This window comes from Lonchura striata, chromosome 1 (assembly GCF_050655825.1).
Source record: "Lonchura striata isolate lonStrDom1 chromosome 1, ASM5065582v1, whole genome shotgun sequence".
Taxonomy (NCBI): Eukaryota; Metazoa; Chordata; class Aves; order Passeriformes; family Estrildidae; genus Lonchura; species Lonchura striata.
Window position 1 is genome coordinate 3,761,821 of NC_140703.1, and position 18,989 is coordinate 3,780,809.

Below are 18,989 nucleotides of genomic sequence, written 5' to 3' on the forward strand. Positions count from 1 at the left end.
GTGTGGGTTTGATCTTTAGACCTTTTCCATCAAGCGAAGTACTGTAAATCTCCATGCAGAATTTTAGCTCACATTTCACTGGCAAAAAGAGCAGTAGTCTTACTGGTGTTGTGTAGTATCCTGGGGGAACTGCTTTGCTAACTTGTCTCATATCATTTTAACACATGGGCTCTTAGAGGAGATGCACCTGAGGGAGTACACAAAGTACTCTCATCCTAGAAAGAACTTGAAGCAGTGTAAGCCAAAATTTCTGTGCCCTTTTAATGGATTAAGTGAACTAGCCGAGTACAGTGATTTAGGCAACGGGATAATGGAACTATGGAACTTCAAATTATTTTGATTATTTTGATAAGTGTTTAAAAGAGAGTTTAATGTGCTAAATAGCTGAGGCTGCCTTTTTGAGGTTATACATGGAATAAAATAGCATTCTACCTTCTGACGGCTTTTTAAGTAACATTGTTTATTCCTTTCATCTGTGTGTTATGTAATATTTTTTTCCCTTTCAGGCATTGCATATATATTGCCCTGGTCTTGTGTTCAGGGGCAGCTTTATGATTTCCTGCATCTCCAGATCTTTGTGTTGCTTATTATCCACTTGCCATGGGGTAGTTGCCCTGTGCTATAAATTTTCCAGGCGCTTTAGGTGGGTTATTGTACTGAGGCTGGATGAGCTGGGATCAGGGAGGTTCCGCGGTGTGTGTGAGGGGTTGTGGGAGCCAGGGCTGGGATCTCCAGTGAGGAATGGCCCAGCCTGTCCATGGGACAGCACAAGCACAAGGGGCTGCCCAGCGAGCTCCGTGCTGGCATTGTCATGGTGGGATGGGGATGGCACCGCTGGCTCGGCGAGGCTGTGCTGCTCCCCAAGGGCTGGGCAGGGGCTGTGGGGTGCAGGGACAGTGTCGGAACTCAAAACGTCCCTCAGACATTTTTGGAGGTTCCAGGCCCAGGTCAGAAGCATTTGAGACCCTGGCAGGCAGCTGGAAACAGCTGAGATTTTGGGTTTGAACCATGGAACAATTTACCAACCTTGCAGGAAGGATAAGAAGTCACAAAAGTTTAGATATTAGAGTAGAAGTAGTTACAAAGTAGAGGGGTGAATTTTTGAGTGGTGTACAGGGGGGGGTTGGTTTTGTACATGGGGGTCAGAGGGTTTAAGATGGATTTGGGATTTGGGCCTGCCCTGTCCTTCTTTCTTCTTCCTTACCTTCATGTTCTTGGTGATATTGGCACTCACAGATTGGTTTAGAGTAGAAAATCACCATTTAATATAGGTAATAGGCATTGGGGAAAAACTGTAAACATGGAACACATAATGTACCATATAAAAGATAGAAAATCACCATTTAATATAGGTAATAGGCATTGGGAAAAACTAACCATGTAACACGTAATGTACATATAAAAGACAGCAGCAGCCCTGGGCGGGGACAGAAGAAGCAGTCGGGGTCAGAGAGGATGTCAGGGTGTGTGTGTGCCTCTGCCTGAGCTGGGAGCAAACCACAGCAGCCCCAGAAGAAAATCTTTTAGATAACTCACAATAAACTGCCTTGAGACCCAGCAACAGAGACTGCTGAGCCTTTCTTTGGAAGCTGCCTGTCCCTCCACTGCATCCTCTGAGCTCCACAGGGATGCCCACCTGGAGCTGCATCCAAAGTGTGCCTTGCTGGGCATGTGTAATGTCTCTGTGATTGTACACAGAAAGGTTGCTGAATGTGAAAGTTTTCTTTTCAGTTTCTTTGTTTTCTGGAAGGGAGAGACAGAAGAAGGAAGCATGGACTGGGATCAGAGTTAAAAGCTCTCTTCCCAGTTTGGCTATGAATTTGTTTCTGACCTTTTGCCTAAGATTTTTTTGTCTCTGTTACAGACTCTTTCCAAAAGTCCGGAAGATAGCAATGTTCACACCTTTTATTAAAGTGCTTTGAATTCAAGACAGAATTAATAAGATCAATGCATTTTTACTTTTTTTCCCCAGAAAATTTGTTTCTGCCACAGCTAACAAGTCTTTCAGTAGAATAAAAACAAAGATGATGTTTGGTTATGGTATGTTTTTAACTTTGGCTCTGTGTCACGCTACGAGTTCTAATACTTTTTCTATAGCCATAGGTGGGCACAGTATTATTTATATGGTACTGTAGCTCTGTGGAAGTATATTACAGAAATAGAAACATCTTATCTTTAGGCTCTCTGAGGTTCATTGTGATGAAGCCAGATGCTTTCCTTGATTGATTGGCTGTCTGACACAGTCTTCCACAAAATTCCAGGTGGAATGGAAGCACATATACATGTCTTTCCATAGATATTAAGTTTGGGATTTGATATACTCTGAATGTTTCACCCAGGTTGTCTGCATGGTATGCACGGCTGGTTTGATGCTATCTTGGGCACACTGCTGCATGTGCACATATGGCCATTTTTTGGGATACCTGCCCAATTCCTTATACTTGGAGAATGAGAGGATATTCGAGATGGGACACAGGAAACATGAAGTAATTGTTGCCATTATGAGACTAATATGTTAAGCAGTCAGATTTTGCTGAGTATTTTAAGTTTAGGGCTTGTGTGATATCGCAGGTTGGGTTGAGTGTAAAACCGAAATTTCTGATACAGCACTGGGGATTTTGGGCTTTATCCAGTGTGAGGAATGCTTAGAACATGCTTTTTTTCCTCCAGGATTTTCTTGTGTGTTTAGTTGACACCCTAGTTCTTTACAGACTTCTAACAAGTCAGAATTTTCTCATGATAAGAAGTTATTGAGTTGTACTGAAAAAGCTCTATATAATGAACTGGCATTTGTGCCTTTTTTCCATGGATAAGATGGATAAGGTTGGAGGAATTTTCCCCCTTTTTCTTTCAGTTCTTTAGTTCTGAAATTAGCTGTTTCTGGCCCAAATTCAGTTCCTCAGAATGCTCAAACTTAGGCTTAATTCAAGCATCTGTTTACCATTGCACAGTCCTCTTGACATCTTTCACATCATAAAATAATAGAAATAACAAACTTTTTTAAAATTTAAAGATAAGGAAAAGAGAAGGTTTGTTTTTAAATTCCAAAGTGAAATAGAAAATAACCACTAGATGGCACTTGGAAATTGTGTATTAAGATAATACATCTGCTTTCAAAATCATTACAAGTGTTCATAGACTCAAAAGGTTTTTATGTGGATCCACATAGTTCTGAGACAGTGATACTTCTGCAACCAGAATTTTAAAGTTCCTTTAGCTTTAGTATTTCTTTCTGTGATCAGACTAAACCTCTGCATTAAGGAATCTAGTCTGAATTAAAAGCTCATTTCTGAGTCTTAAAATGCTGCCTTTAGCAAGGTGTTAAATACAAATATAACTGATAAATGTATGCAAATTAGTTTGGTTTCCACTTACTTTTAATGGCATCACAGAATTGTTTAGGTAGGAAAAAACCTTGAGGATCATTGAAGGCCATTATCCCTAAATGCCACATCTACCTACATGTCTTTCAGAAGAGCTCCTGAGATGGTGACTCAGCCAGATCAACTGTTCCAAAGCTTGACAACCCTTTTGGTGGGGAAGTTTTTTCCTTACCTCCAATCTAAACTTGAGGCCATTTCCTCTTTTTTGGGATAAGAGATTTGTAGGCATCTGTTTTGGCAAAATTCTGCTCTTCTTTGGCATTCTGTTTACCTGTTTGGGTTCTGCCTAATGTTAGATACATTGTATTTTGACAAAGTGTTGCTGCTTTAAATATGCTCAATAGCTTGGAAATTAACTCAGAGTTTGGTAGGGAGGGGTTTATACAGCAAACAGACTCACAAGGGTTCACGTCTCATTTTTGGCTTTGTACACTTGCCCCTCTTGGTAAGGGAAGAGGATGGAAGGTGATTGTGACAATTTGATTACAAAGAAAATATTTTAGTAGCCTGGAATTTATTATCAAGTCAGTCTTGTGGTATTTCTGTTAGTGAACATGGCACAAGCCCCTTTTATTTGAAATTCTTGTGTAGCCTCTTTATGGTTGCTTCTTGTTTCTGAGAGTTGCATTTCATAAGAGTTATATTACCATGATTTATGGGCTTTATATTGAAGGTACACAGAGCTGAGTAAATACTTTCTGTATCCATTAATTTGATTCTTCTTCCATAGGAGTAGTGGATAGTAACTGTACAAGGGAATGTTTGGACAACTGCCTTAGCCTATTGCACTTGAATTGAAGAGAGCAGAAGTAGACAAAGTATAATATGGGGTTGTGCAGGGATATTTTATGGCCTATTAAATATGTATTAAGGGAGTAATTCTTTCATTTGCTCATGCAACTGTATATGGTTCCCCTGACACTGGTGGTAATTATGAGTGAATGTTATTATGAAAGCTCTGTTGTGCACATGGTGAACCTTAGAATGGGTTACAGTAGCAGTGGACACAGCTGCACTGTCCTGGTTTTGCAGAAGACACTGGGACACAATCAACAAGAGGTGAAAAGGAGTGTTGAACAATTTTACCATTCAGCTGTGCTCCCCTTCCCTGTCTGCTGCAGGAATGTCTCCTCTTTGTGCTGCTCTGTGCTGTAAAAAGCACTTGGCTGTGTTTCTGCCATGACTGCACCCTGCAGCAATTTGTATGCCTGCTAATCACAGATAAAAACGGAGCTTTGGGAGTGGCAAGTGTAGAACTTCTTTACTTTTTTTTTCTTTCATTCATAGGGTCTCATCCTACAAAGGTTTTGAGCAGAAGTCCAGGCCATCATTCTCGTTCACATAAAATTCCAATTTGACTTCGATTTCTTACCTGATAAGCCCTCCAGGAGGAAGCTGTTGCTGAATTGCAGATGCCCTCCTGGGAATGACCTGATGAGAATGTCCATGCACTGAAATTCATTAAGTTTTTCGTGTGGCCATCTTACCTGTGAGCTCACTAGCCCTAAAAACTTTTTATGCTGAGATTAAACATTTAGTGGCTTGCAAAAGCTAAGACAGCTAGCTGATGATTGAGTTGACAAATCACAAAGACTTTCATTTTGCAACACTGAAATAATGGGAAATGCAGTAATGACATCTGCCTTTCTAGAAAAGCTGCTCCCCATGCAGGCTCAGGTAATCTTGCTTACACAGGAACACAAAGCAAATTTTTCATGGTGTGCTCCCTCCCTTTCCCTGCTGAAAGTTAGTGGTTTTTTGGATTGTGCTGTTGCTGTGGTTCGTGATGCTCTGCAGACAAGCCCTCATCTCCTGTCTGAGAGGTGGTTGCACTTTACAGTCTATTCCATGAAAAGTGCTCTGCTGACAAATGACTCTGGTGTCAGTAGAGGGCTTTGAAGCAGTTGTTGTTATTATCTCCCCTCTGTGGGAGGAAGTATTGCAAAGTAGGTTGGGCTCTGCTGCCTCTGTGTTTTGAATTCCAGGCATTTATTCTGCTCACCTTTCCAGGTTTCTCGGTGCTTTCTCCTGTTGCGGCAGCAAATGTAGAAGCAAAAGGAAATGCTGCTTTGGAGCAAAAGAATTGCCAGAATTTCCAGGTTCTGTGGTTTACATCTTCTTCATCTAGGAGCAGAGGCAGGTTTGATAGTTCAGGTGTCCCAGTGTGTCCCTCCCCTGGGTGAGTGACTTCACCTACATCTGCAGGAGGCCCTGCCCTGCTCCCCAGTTTGTGTTTCTGTGCATTAGCACTGCACAGAGCAGGCAAGGACAGGACCCCCTGCCTGCTCTCCAGGAGCTCCAGGCTAAGGAAGTTGCTGGGCTGATAATCCAGGTGTCTTGTCCCAGCAGGTGCACAGGGTTATGGCAGACCTGCTGCTGACCCTTTGGCACGTGGGCTGGTTAGCACCTGGTGTCCAGAAACCTGGATGTCACCCTAACAAATGCTTGTCTTCTGTACTTTATGACCCAAACATTTTGGCTAGAAGAGTGTCACTGGAGCCTTGCTTGGTGAACTAAGCATGGCTGGAGCCCGTGACTTAATGGGTTTCTGGTTTTTGTGTTTCTGCCTTTGCAGCTGCCAAAGTCTAAAATGAGTCCTGCAATAGCAAATGTCCTACCATGAGTTAGATTGAAGACAGCAAAAGTTACGATTATACGGTTAAGACCTGAGTCTTCAGACAGCTGCTTTTACCTAAGTGACTCTAGGCTGCTGTTAATATGCTTCTGTTTGAGTAAAGATGTTAGTGATTTGCAGCCCCAGACCTTTTTCTGCAAGGCAAACTCTTCCATCAGTCCTTTCCCTTCATTGGCACCAGTGAGCCACTTCACAGAAGCAAAAGGTGCTATAGTGAATGCAGTGGTTTAATATAAAATGTTTTTCATACTAGACAAAGCTTGCTTGATTTCTTTGCTTTAAAAAATGCCAAAGAAAATATTTCTTATTTTACATGTCTGAAGGAAAAGAGAAAGAGTAGAGTTGAAGTTTAAACTCTTATTGACTTGTGTTATATGTTGCTTTTCTTCCTCTTTGGCAGGTATGAAATGGATACTTAAAAAAAAAAAAATAAAATAACTGCTGTTGATATTTTTCCATGATCTTGGGGTTTAATTTTATGTGTTAGAGAACAAAGAAAGCAAGCAACTGATACCTGAGTTTGAGAATAAGGAGCAGTTTAAAATCGTTTCTGAAGATGGAAGAGTATGTCATTAAAAATTAACTAACACTTGTAGCTGTGTTGCTAAGTGTTTCATGTGGTGACAGTCTCTCCCAAACCTCCACTGGCAAGCAGGACCACATTGAGTCTCAGCATGTCCCCCATTAAACCATCACATCTCTGAAAATTAGAAAGCTCATTAATGGCTTTCTGCTGTGAAGCAATAAAGAGTATATTCACTGACTGGTCAGCAGTTAGTGCCAACTAGTTTTTGTCTTACATTATAGAAATAATCTGGTTCATTTATTCCAGAGCTACAAGAAACTTATTTTTTTAAAGAAAACACTTTGTATTTGTGTAGGTGTATTTTCCAGCCAGCAATCTCCTTTTGCTTTCATGTGAAAATTCAAATACCTCTTCAGCCCACTAGACTGCTGAGAACAAGAACTCATTTCCCAGTCTCCAGCTTCTTTATTGAAGCAGCTCAAGTCACTGACTCAGTAGTCCCCAAAGCAACAAGCTATTAGTGTCATAGTTTCATAGTTCAGTTCTCTCTTCCCTATTAGCATTTGTTTTTATCATGTAGAGAACTCAGATGTGTAAAACAGAGCAGAAAGTGTGGGAAAATCCACTTGAAACTCTGTCTTTACTCCTTTGTGTCAATAATCTTCATTGAGTCAGCCAAGAGTCCAGCTGGCCACTAGGAAATACAGGGTTTCTTTTAAGGTAGCAGGAAATCTGAAATTCATTTGCACTGTCCTCATGAAAATGAGAATTGCTGAAGCTCAGGTGTTGTTCCATGAAGAATCTTCCAACAGGAGGGTAGTCACAATCCAAGTCTATGGGGTTCTGCTTTTGCAGGTCTTGCATTTCTCTCTAACCTGTATTACAACATGTTCCTTAGAGCACTTGGCTGTTTTTGAAGACCTTTATAAGGATTTTGGTGTTTGTGGATGTAGTTTATCAAGTGTAGCTTATTTAGCACAAGCAACATTCTCAGTGGCAGATCAACACTGGGATGAGACAGTACCAAAACTAGTATTGCTGAATTAGTACTTGGTCACCTGTGTGTATAAAGTTTTATAAATAATAGAGGAAGACAGCAGAAAAGCAGAACTTAGCATTATCAAATGTAATCAAATGCTTGTTGTTAATGAACACTTTAAAAAACAAAAATTTGTAAACAGTTATGTATTTGAAATAGAAACAGAGGCAGTAAAAAGCTGAACATTTTCTCCCCTTTCCCTCCATCCACCTCTTTAATTAAGGAATTTTTTTTTTTCCTCTGAAGCTCCATTAGCTATACATATTTATAAGACATCCAAGAAGAGTGTGATTCTTTGATTAGTGTTTCTTGGACCAGTAGGACAGCCAGCACACACACACACACACACACACAAAAGAAAATTCTTAATTTTTTTGTACTGGTGTAATATTTCTGTAATGTTTGATCTGTATATGCACTAAAAGTAAAAGTAGAGTGTCACCCTAAAGGTATCTTGCTGTCAATGGATCATGAATGTCAGCCTTGACAGGTATCCTCTAGTGACATTATAAAGCATATGTGGCTTATTTTAAGGAAAGCTGTCCATGCCTTTGTCTTGTCTTGTTGAAATATTCCTACTTTCTTCCTAGTGGCTGTCATTTCATTTTTGTCATCCTTAAGTTGAGAAGTAACTTGTAAAATCTTTTTCCCTGGTTTTAATAATTTTTACTCTTGTAAACTTCTAAAAGCTATTACATCTGCCTTAAAAGATACATGATATTTCTACTGATATCTGTAGAAGAAATTATTCTTTTTTTAATGTTCTGGTTCATCAATTCCAGTTATTGCAAACTTTGCACTTCAGGTATTGTGTATCCTCTCTACTTTTAAGCCCAAATCTCTCAAAGATTTGGCTTGTTCAGTCACTTTCTGTGGACTTCTCAATTGCCAAGCTTAAATGTGTGCTACAGTTCTTGTAGGGTCCAACTCCAGCTCTTTCTTTAAAAGCATGCAGGTAGAGATGCTTGCCAGCACTTGAGGATCCCTGAAAGAGAAACGGGTGGTATTTTTGCTTGCTTCTGGCTGCCAACTTCCAGTCTCTCATGTAAAACAAGCAGCTAACATGTTATTGACGATGTGTCAAGGGGAAAAAAAAATCAGATAAATAAATAGAATCCTAAGAGTCAGGTAACTGGATTTCATTGATATTTTGCTGTCCAAGAAGTAAATAATGGCAGTAAAACTTTGACTGTCATTTCATCATAATCATACAGGCATTCTGCTGTGTCTTGCCAAAAGGAAAATGTCCATGTCCATGTTAGCTGTAATTTGCATTTGTCTGAATTTTTTTAATAGATTTCTTTCATAATTATGTGAGTATGTGTATGTATCAGCAATTAGGAGACAAAAATGATCCTAATGCGTGGGCATTGTAAAATAAAAGATGAAGCAATCCAAAGGAAAACAGGTTTACCACACTATGTTGTCATCCATTTTTAACAGGAAAAGTCACGTGATGTAATAAAGAATTAGAACATTTTTCATTATGCCAAGCCTATATTTGACTGAGGGGCATCAGCAGAAAGTGCACCAAAAATAAAGTCTCTGAAAAGTCTCTGAACTCTCTCTGAAATGTAGATCAGAACTTACAGGGACCTGAATAAATAAATATGGGGAAAGAGGATTTGGAAACGCAAAAGTATGTGAAAATAGGATACGACTCACCCTTAAGGGGAAGGAAATAATTTTATGTGTTCGTTATGAATTACTTCCTGTTTTAGAGGAAAGAAGAGCAGGCACAGAGGGTAAAGTCCATAGCTTGACATACTTAAGAAGTGAGGGATTTCCAGGCTATGATGTAATAAACATAAAGTTTGAAGTCTGTCTCAGTCCTGCCATCAGTGGGGTCAAAATCAGAAGGGGTTTTGTTGTTGACCATTGCAGAGATTCTTTATGAAGCAGAAAGAGTGCCTGTGTTTTTCTGTGGTAAATGGTGTTCGTGTGACAGCCAGGATCTGACTGACTCTGTGTTGTACAATGGTTCACAATTTATTAAAACAACCTCATGAATGTCCCTTGAATTCTTGAAACTGAGTGTGTGTCGCTCTGATTCTTAAGATTTTCTAAAACCTTCTGAGTTTACATTCTGTTAGAAAACTTTCCTACACAATTTACATAAACAACATACTGTATTGCATTCCTTCATGGGGGTAGAGAAACTTAATATACTAGAGGTTTGTCCAATGTCTTTGGAGAGGTGGTCCATTCACTCTCCAATCCGATATCACCTTTGGAAAAGTATAAAAGTTGGAGTCAGAAAATAAACTTTCTTCTTTACCTTGCAAATAGCAGGTGGCTCGCGTTGTGCTTTCACGTGTCCTATAGGGACAGAGTGTGCATTTTTACTTTAACACTTATGAGCTTTGATTAATTTATTTCAGTGATGAGTGTTTAATACCTAGCCTTCATGCAAGGAAAACAGAAATTATTTGTGAGCTCAGCTGTGGTGAAGAGGTGTAAGGTACTGAGAGCCCTTTAGGGATTTGCAAGGTGACTGGTGCCTGGCTCTGTGCTGCCTTGCCCGGCTCTGCACAGAGCATTGGCAGGGTCTAGGGGGTGATGGAGACTTAAATCCTCTGAAATCTTCCCTTGTTCATCTTTTTTAAAGGGCAGCAGGCAGAGAGGTGCCAGCACTAAAGGCAGTGCTGCTGTTGAAATAGCCCTGAGACTTCAGCTGAGCTTTGTAAAGAAGGATGATGGAGAACTTCTCAAACGTTAATTTAGTTTCACACTAACAAGGTAGAAGGCTACTAGTAGTACTCATCATACTTAGGACTGATTGTAGACAGAAGCCATATGATTAGTTCATGTACACGAGTGAGTGGTGAGGGCTGGAGCAGCTCTCCCTGTTGCACTGTAGCATATTTATCCTGCTCAGAAATAGGCCACATGCTTTATTGACTGCAGTAATAGGCAGATCTGTATCACTTAGCAATCTCTGAACAAATCTCTGCTGCCCACGGGAGCTGAGGTTCCTGCTTGAACATTAACTCAGCTTTGTTGATTCGTGCCCGAGAATGCCCCTAACAAAAGCAAATGGTGGTTCAGCACTTTAGGAAGGGAGATGGATGCAGAGCACAGTGCAGTGTGGTACATGGCAGAGTCACAGTGGGATAAAAACAATTTCAAACATACAGTTCATGATACTGGATTGTGGCTTAGCTTTCCACACTTTAATTTTTTTTTTTTTTTTAAGACAAAGCGGTTCATGTATTTGGATCTGTTTTGCAAGTCATGGATGAAAATTTAGGTGGAATGATGCATGGTTATGTGCTGCATAAAACTCCCTATATCTAAAGGAGTTGGTTACAGAAAATGAACAGAGGAGTGCATGACATGAAATCAAAGTTTAAATGTTTTCCAGGCAGAAGTGGCATTATTTGGATAGCAAAGTATGTCACTTAATGGGACAAAGTTACAGGGTTTCTGTAATGATTTGGGGCAGTAGGTACTGCTGGCAAGTGGGGAAGATCTACAAACTTCAATATACATCCAGGAAAATGCTGTTTTGAAATGTAGGTTAAAATTTGTGAACCTCCTTCCTTCAGGCTTGAGTTGTTCCTCCAGCAAGCAGTGTCTGATGGTCCTTCATCTTTCTGCACTCTTGAAGTCTGCAGGGGAAGCAGCTGCTTATGCACTTTTTGGGTGCCAGCAAGGGCACATTTCCAAAATGCCAGTGAGTTAGCCAACAAGAAATACCTGGAAGAGATCATCCAAAACCAGCAGTAGTGCTCACTAAATGCAGGAATGTGGCTGGAGCTGTGCAAGATGGCTCTTGTGGGGCATTTGCCCAGAGGTGGCACAGTGGCTGGGGCAGCTGGTCTGAGTGTAAGTGTGGCAGCTTTCTCGTGTGCCCCTGTAAGCTGAAACATCAGTGTTGCACCAGGCATCTCACAGAAAGCAGCATCCCAAAATGTACTGTGACCTTGCAGTTACAAGGTTTGATTCTTTCTGTGCCCTTTTCCTGAGAGTCAGCAACACAGCTTCTTCTGGCTTTGCCTATGGGACCAGGGCTTATTGCAGCTGCTTTATGCTGCTGGTGAGAAACTCCTGTGAGACTGCATCACATTTATTGGCTTTATAAAGATGTAGCTGGCTAACCACTCCTAAGTTCAGTTTGTTTTGATGTTTGTGTTGTTTTCTTGGAAAGCTAGCCATGCTCCTGTCAGGATTGCCACTGATATTACACTATGCTAACAGAAGTCTACAAGGGACCAGACTGGGTGCCAGCAGCACTTGCTGTGCACTTCAGTACTTTGATGTGATGTGCTGGTTTTGTTTATATATATATATATTAATTTGTCCCTTAGTTGGGTAGCACATCTCTTAAGTCAACCCTTAAACAGATACTATGTATGTGTTGAGCATGTATTTTTACTAAGAGGTAGTTCTGAGGTGTTTTTTAGATAAGGACATACACATAACTAAATACAATTTGTCTTCTGCGTGCACTTGGCTCAGCACATGGCTTTTTGTTTCCTGTGCAGTACTTTGGAAATGTCAGCATAATTGTCTCTGGTTGTTTGATTCAAATCTGTGTATTCAAATTCACTTCTCTTAGGGACTCAGATTTCCCTATCACACCTTTTAATGGCACTGGACAAATCCTAGCTCATAGTATCATGGGGCTGGGGCTCTGTATCAACATTAGTGTATATAAGTGCATGATTAACACAAGTGGCTGGTGATATGTTCCACTGTGAGAGAGAGGGATGTCCTGACACTGACATTTGCAGTGGCAAAATATGAAAAGCTGCAATGGATAGATGTATAAAAGAGCTATGGAGTCTCTCGCTCACGTAGCTAGTGAAGGACTTCTCTGCCATTCTTCAGACAGGGACATTTGAGAGCTGGATCAGCTGGCATTCTTACTTCATGCTCTTAAATTTGCTAGTTACTCTAGGCTTTATGTGAAAGTGTTAAGAGTGCAAAAAGTACATCCATGCTTATGTTGATAATTAGAGTAAATCTCTATCTAATACCTTGACAGAAAATTCTGAGAGTCTTGCATTGGTACCTCATATATTTGCCACTGGTTTGATGGTCATTTGTACCTAAGGGTTTGTTGTGAATTTATCAATATTTTTGCATGACAGGTCACAGTAATGAAAGGCAGTAGTAGGAATAAGGATCACTCAACAGAAGGTGAAGGAACTGGGAAGCGACCAAAAAGGAAGTGTCTTCAGTGGCATCCCCTGCTTGCCAAGAAACTCCTTGACTTCTCTGAAGAGGAGGAAGAGGAAGAAGAAGAGGAAGATATTGATAAGGTAGATTTAATTGGATGCTTTGACCCAAGATGGTTAATGGTGGATTGGATTCTCCCTAGCTGTCTTTTTCATTTTGTGTTGTCTTGTTCTCTTCTGTGAAGAAACACAGCCAATAAAAAGTGATCCGATGGGGTGCCTATAAGGCTGTAAAGGCAGGTAGTGACACAAGAAAGTGAGTTGTTAATCATGCCTTTAAAATAGTGGACAAATTTTTGTAGACTGGAATAGTTTTATCTGCTTTGTTTTAATAATGTATTGCACATCCTAATCTTGATTGCTTAAAGTGGGTTTTTGATGTTCTATTTTTTTTAATTGCTTATTTTAAATGTGACGTTGGCTTGTGCTTGGTATCTGCTTCTAGTAGCTTTGAAGATCATACCAAACTAAAAGTTTTCATTTTTTGTTAAAGATGAAACCTACAAAGATTAAGAGGGAAAAAGAAGGAAAAAGCTGTCTGCAGTTTTTACTATCTTTGCATGTGAAATTGAACTTATCCTCCAGAGTACTGAGTGCACAGTGGAAGTAATTCTCTCTGGTTTGACACGTGGTATTTTGGTATTGTTCAGTAATGCTGACCTTGCCCTTTTTGAATACCATGTGGCACCTCACACTTTTCCAGTTAGAGTCATTCTCTGTAGCCAGAGGTGGGAAGTGTTCATGCAGATGTGATGATTCCATCATGTGGATGACATTCATATCTGTATCTCCTTGGTGCCTTTCTAAGGCAGCAATGGCAACGTCAGTGCTGAGGAGACTGCCTTGAGTTGTACACTGATAAGAGAGGGTGACCTTGACAAGGATAAGCAAGAGCCTGATTCTCTGATGGTGCTTTCTGTTGATATTACAGGTCCTTTCACAACATGGTATATAATAGCAGCATCGTAGTTAGGTAGGAGGTGGATTTCTGTCTCGTGCAGTAAGTTCTGTGGCTCGTCCCTTGTAGGAATGGTATGGAGAGAGCACATTTTGGCAGTGTATTCTGTTGAGATTTGCCCTCTGCCTCTGCTGGGCAGTTTTGTTGTGGCTGCACTGCTGTGCTGCTCACAGGGTGAGCAGTGACCAGCAGGAGATGGTAAAAAACTGACAAACAAGCAAACTATTACCTGTTCTTCCTTGTGCGCTCTGCGGTTGCAAACATGAATAATCAAGGTCCAAGGTAGTTCTGCTTGCCTCGTCCCACTAAGATGATTTCTACATTGTCAGAAGGAGAGTAGATCTTGTTCCTCCAGCCCCTTTAGGACTGTTAGTAGAGAATGGTCCTGAGCTTAGCAAGTTTTCCACTTGGAAGTCAGCGCTAAGTCTTGCAGACGATGAATGAACCTGGGACCATCAGGTGAGGAGGTTTGATGTAGAACTCTGCAGGCTGTCTGGATGGAACGGTTGGCCTTTGGAGGCAGCTGTGTGTGCCCACGTGCCTCTCCCCGAGTCCCATGCAGCGCACACCGTCTCAGCCTTTGTGCGAAACGCGGCTAACTGAGCTTACCCCCCTTCCCTTTCGGTTCTGCCAGGTGCCGCTCCTTGGCCCTGATGGTTTAGAGCAGGATGCTGATGAGACTGAAGACGATGAGTCCTCAGAGCAGCGAGCTCGCCGACCAATGAACGCGTTTCTCTTGTTCTGCAAACGCCACCGCTCGCTCGTGCGGAAAGAGCACCCTCGCCTCGATAATCGTGGCGCAACCAAGATCTTGGCAGATTGGTGGTCTGTTCTAGATCCAAAAGAAAAACAGAAATACACTGACATGGCCAAGGAGGTACGTTCTGTCTGAATGGTGGATGTAAAGGGAGTTCATTACATATTTGTCTTCTTTTTCTCTGTGTATTAAATGTTTTCTGTGGGATCTTTCTCTTCCCTCTGGTCCTCAGCTTCACCATGGGATTATGGTGCCCAGAGCAGCTGCTGTTCTTGCTTTAATTGACTTGATCCTTTGGACCATAATGGAAAGCAATTGGTCTGTGTACACAAACTAACTTGGTTCCGGTAGTCATTGCTATAATTATGTGCACTTTGTGATTGTATGGCCTGATAATTTCTTCTGTACAAGCATTAACATGAGGATAGTGGCCATTGTAAGCACTAACATACTGTTCCGTGTCAGCTGACTAAGGGTACTTAGCTGTGCATTCTCTATCAGTGATGCCAGCTATGGTGGACCAAACCAATGGCACAGTCAAGAAATGTAGTCCCTTTTTACCTTTGATGCTAATGAATTAAAAAATTACTAGTGCTTCTTGAATTACATTTCCCATTAACCAGTTTCTGATGAAGCAAGATTTGGTGAGACCAATACCAAGTCAGAGAGCAGTGCCTAATCAGAGTCTGTTAACCAGGAGCAAGGAAAGGAGATTTATCCCCCTATTTCACAACGTGTCTTTATGTCAACTTAAAATTCAAATGGGCCTTTTTAAGAAATAGCTTTCTTGATAAGCTGTTTTCAGAAAGGCTGTGGTTATTGATAGTAGAGTGAGAAAAACACAGCAAATTACTTAGGCTGATAACCTTACCCCAAAACAGATCCCTGTGGTTACCTGTATGATACAGATTGTGGTACAGAATTTTAATTAAATCGTAATAAAAATAAAGGAACACCAGTGAGCAGGAAAAACATCTCTCTCCTTTGTTGAGTATGCTAGCACACTGTGGGAAGTGCAGATAGCTGTGAAATCATTGGGAAAACTATTACCCTGCCTGCCCTGGGATCTGAAGATGTCAGTACTGTTAACAAGCTGTAAGGTCTGTCTGTTTAGTAAGCTCATGTAAAGGTCCACAAGAAGAGCAGTGTTTAACATGGTTGGTCCTTTTTTAAGCAGTGTCTGTAGAAACTCTGTAGTTCCTCATCTGTGGCACAGTATTGAAACATTTAAGTCTCAGCTTTGTCCAACCATTCCAGTTTCATTCTGCATTCCCGCTTGTGAATTAGTGATATTTCTATAAACATCTGGAGAAAGGGCAATTAAAAGATTCAGTACAGATGCAGAGAAAGATGAGAATAAAGAAATAAGTTTTGGAAGAAACAAACCCAGTGTGACTGTTTTTCTTAGCCTTTTGTCTTGCTGAAGGAAATTTGTTCATTAAGAAGGAAAATAATTGCGGAACTTCTGTATGAAGTGACAGATCTGAAACTGTTAATCATATTGTTGTAGAAATCATTGTTCTTGTAGTGATTGTTTTTTTGGCATGAAGAAGAAATTGAATATTCAGCGTCAAAGCAGAACAATAAATCTAAGTCGTTTACGTCATTGTAAGTAGTTCTAAGAATGAAAACTAGAGGAGAGATAGCATATCATTTTTATTCTGTAAACAGTGTATGTTACAGCAGTAATTACCAGCTATAATGTGCTGTTGAATCCATTTGGGCCTCCTTCACCAACAAGCCTATTCTGTCTGCATGGATCGATCATTTTATTGTAACACTTGCTTTTCACAGGACCACAGAATGGTTGGGGTTGGAAGGGGGCTCTGGAGATCATCTTGTCCAACCCACTGCTTAAGCAGGTTCACGTAGAGCAGGTTGAACAGGTTCACCTGTAGGGAGGCTTACTGCTGAGACTGTCAAAAAGAGGTCAGTGTCAACTGTAGTGAGAACCACCTGTTGGAACTTTCCTTTTCCCTAAAGAGAAATTATTTAAAAATCAAGGTGAGTGTCTTTGAAAGAAGATAAAAATACCATTGTACCAATGGTCTTCTGTTTGGGTGCCTATATAAGCTCACTGAGATTTAAGATTCAGTGAGTAATCTTCTGTTGCTTAAATGCAGCTTTTCAGTGTCCTTTGACTTCCATATTTCACTGTGCAGCCTGTAGCCAGTGTCCTGGCAGGACACACATCTCCCAGAGAACCCTCTATCATATCTGCTCTCCCTACAAAGTATACCCTGAGCATCCAAACCACTCCTGCAGAGATACATGTGGGCCTTACAGAAGTGGTCCCTGCTCTTCTGCAGTCTCTAGAATGTTTCTTTATTACTCATTGCTATAGCTCCCAAAATCATTTGGGCTAGATCATGTGCCATGCAAGAAGCTTTCAGTTTCTTGCCTGCTTTCTACTAGCAGTGATATTACCTCAGCAGCATGCATGTAAAGGCACTTGTATATTTACTTACATATGTCTAGCTGTATGCAAGATTTTGGAAGATAGTGAGGCGCCCAAACTTTTTGCTGGCTGGAATTATGAGTAGTTTTCCTAGTAGATGGACATCTGTCCCTGACTCCCTGAGAGGCTCATCAGGTCTCTAGTTCATTCAGGCATTGTGTAAAATCCCATAATGTACCTGTCTGCACTTTGGGGTACCTTAATTATCTGGAAAAACTGGCCCTACACTCCTTCTATTTTCCATCTTGTGGTTTATGGTCTCTTGTAGCAACAACTGCCCTGGAGACCTGGTGCTGCACCTGCAGAGCTTGATGTCTGCTTTTGCTGGCATCACTTTATTAGTAAGCTTTCTATTTCTACCCTGCAGACTTCCTAGACCAGCTTAAATTTGAAAGTTCCACTGTCTAGGATATAAGCCCAGTTGTTGATACATACTCAAAAAGGAACCAGGAGTGTTGGTGTATGTTTCAGCATGTTCCTTCACTGAGGGAAATTCATCTGGCCACTCATAAATATGCACCAGCTTGCATTTTGGCAAGTCCTCTGGCTGACTTACGGACTGTAAAGTGTGTAATGAGAACCCTGCATCCTTCAGGAGTGAAAAACAGAGTGCAGTTATTTTCTGGGGAGTTTTTTTTTAATGGCAGGTCTCTGAGATTCATGTGACATTTAATAGCATACATTTAAAATTAAACACGTGCTAACAGCTAGCCTGGGGTGTAGCTGAAATCCACTTGTGAGCTCCTGTTCCTACCACAAGTAGAGGAAGCAAATCTTTTTTTATTTGGTGATGAAAGCAACTTGGGGAGTTTTAACTTCAGTTCTGAAGCGGCGCTGGTCCTGCTACATAACACAACATTCTCCAGGCTTTTACAAAACAGAAATAAGGCATCAAACCAATCCCACAAACACATCTTGTTCTATTTCTTACCTGAAACTTGAGAACATGAGTCTGCTGGGCCATTTGTTGTGGAAAGCAAGGTGGTGTCTTTGCATCCCAGGTTAGGTACTTACGTTTGGGTTGGGTTTTTGTGGTTTTCTTTGGTTGGTTTGGTTGCCTGTGTTTTGGGGTTTTTAAAATCAATTTTAGACATATGCTTAGATTGGATGTGTTAAGTTGCTTTACTGCATAATTGGTGAAAGAGAGCAAAGCAATAGATTACATGATTGTCTTACTCCTTTTCTTGTTACTGTGTAGCTCATTAAAGTTATCTTCTCATGACCCGGTAAGCAAAATCTATATCTCTGTTTTAGGCCTTGGTCTAGTAATCACAAAAGTCAATACTGAAAAAGTTTTAAGATTTGGATCAAGGCCCTACAGGCATTTATGTAAAGTCCTTCTTGGATATTGTTTTAGGTTCTTAAATTTTCTCTTTTTTTTATCTTATGTATTGAAACTGAACCGTTCCAATGAGTTGTCCTCCCTCAGTTTGCTCCCTTGCCTTCAGAAACTGCAGTTAATGTTCACAGCTTGGCTTTGCAGAGAAAAAAAAAAGACATTACTATACCAGCTCACTTGAATTGCTCTTGTTGAAAACTGATTAAAAGCTCATTGCAGCCTCGTCTCACAAATGGCACGCATCCTAGTTCTCATTTGATGGGCAGCCTGTCGGCTTGTCAAATTACTCAATAGAATAATTCAATTACTCAAAGCAGCATTGCTGATATGAAGAGCTTATGTAGCTCACTGCTAGCGACTGTGCTTTTCACTCTGCAGGCTGGAAACATGATTTGTGAGTGGGCTGTGGCTTTAACAATAGAAGGCAAAGCTGCTTCATCGTGTATTTCCTTTCCTCCTCTTCCCTTACCCTCCCCTTCCTATCCCTTCCCTCCACCAGACTATTTTTGTGCTGTACTGAGCTCCCAAGCAAACTGAGGGAAAGGGAAAAGGAGTGAGGTGAGCAGTGTCGCAGTCCGTACTTGGCAGATTTAATACATACACCCTATTCAGAAAACGCAGCACGTATGTGGGTCAGTGATCCCTGCAGATTTTTATTATTTATAGCCATTTCTATAAATACAGGGCTTCCCACAGCAGGGTTCAGGCAGC

The 18,989-nt window shown here is 40.9% G+C and overlaps 1 protein-coding gene across 29 annotated transcripts in view; it reads left to right on the forward strand.

Annotated features, from left to right (window-relative positions):
- Positions 1 to 18,989, forward strand: part of BBX (BBX high mobility group box domain containing) — a 152,095-nt gene that overhangs the window by 64,429 nt on the left and 68,677 nt on the right. For 25 of the 29 annotated variants that reach the window (XM_085589187.1, XM_085589329.1, XM_085589243.1 and 22 more), the window contains 2 exons: positions 12,680 to 12,850; positions 14,359 to 14,601. The exons of 2 other annotated variants lie outside the window; for them this stretch is intronic. In XM_085589187.1, coding sequence (XP_085445313.1) covers positions 12,689 to 12,850; positions 14,359 to 14,601 — 405 coding nt within the window. In that variant the 5' untranslated portion in view covers positions 12,680 to 12,688. The remainder of the gene's footprint in view (positions 1 to 12,679; positions 12,851 to 14,358; positions 14,602 to 18,989) is intronic. 2 more of the 29 variants (XM_085589311.1, XM_085589328.1) reach the window with 1 other exon arrangement.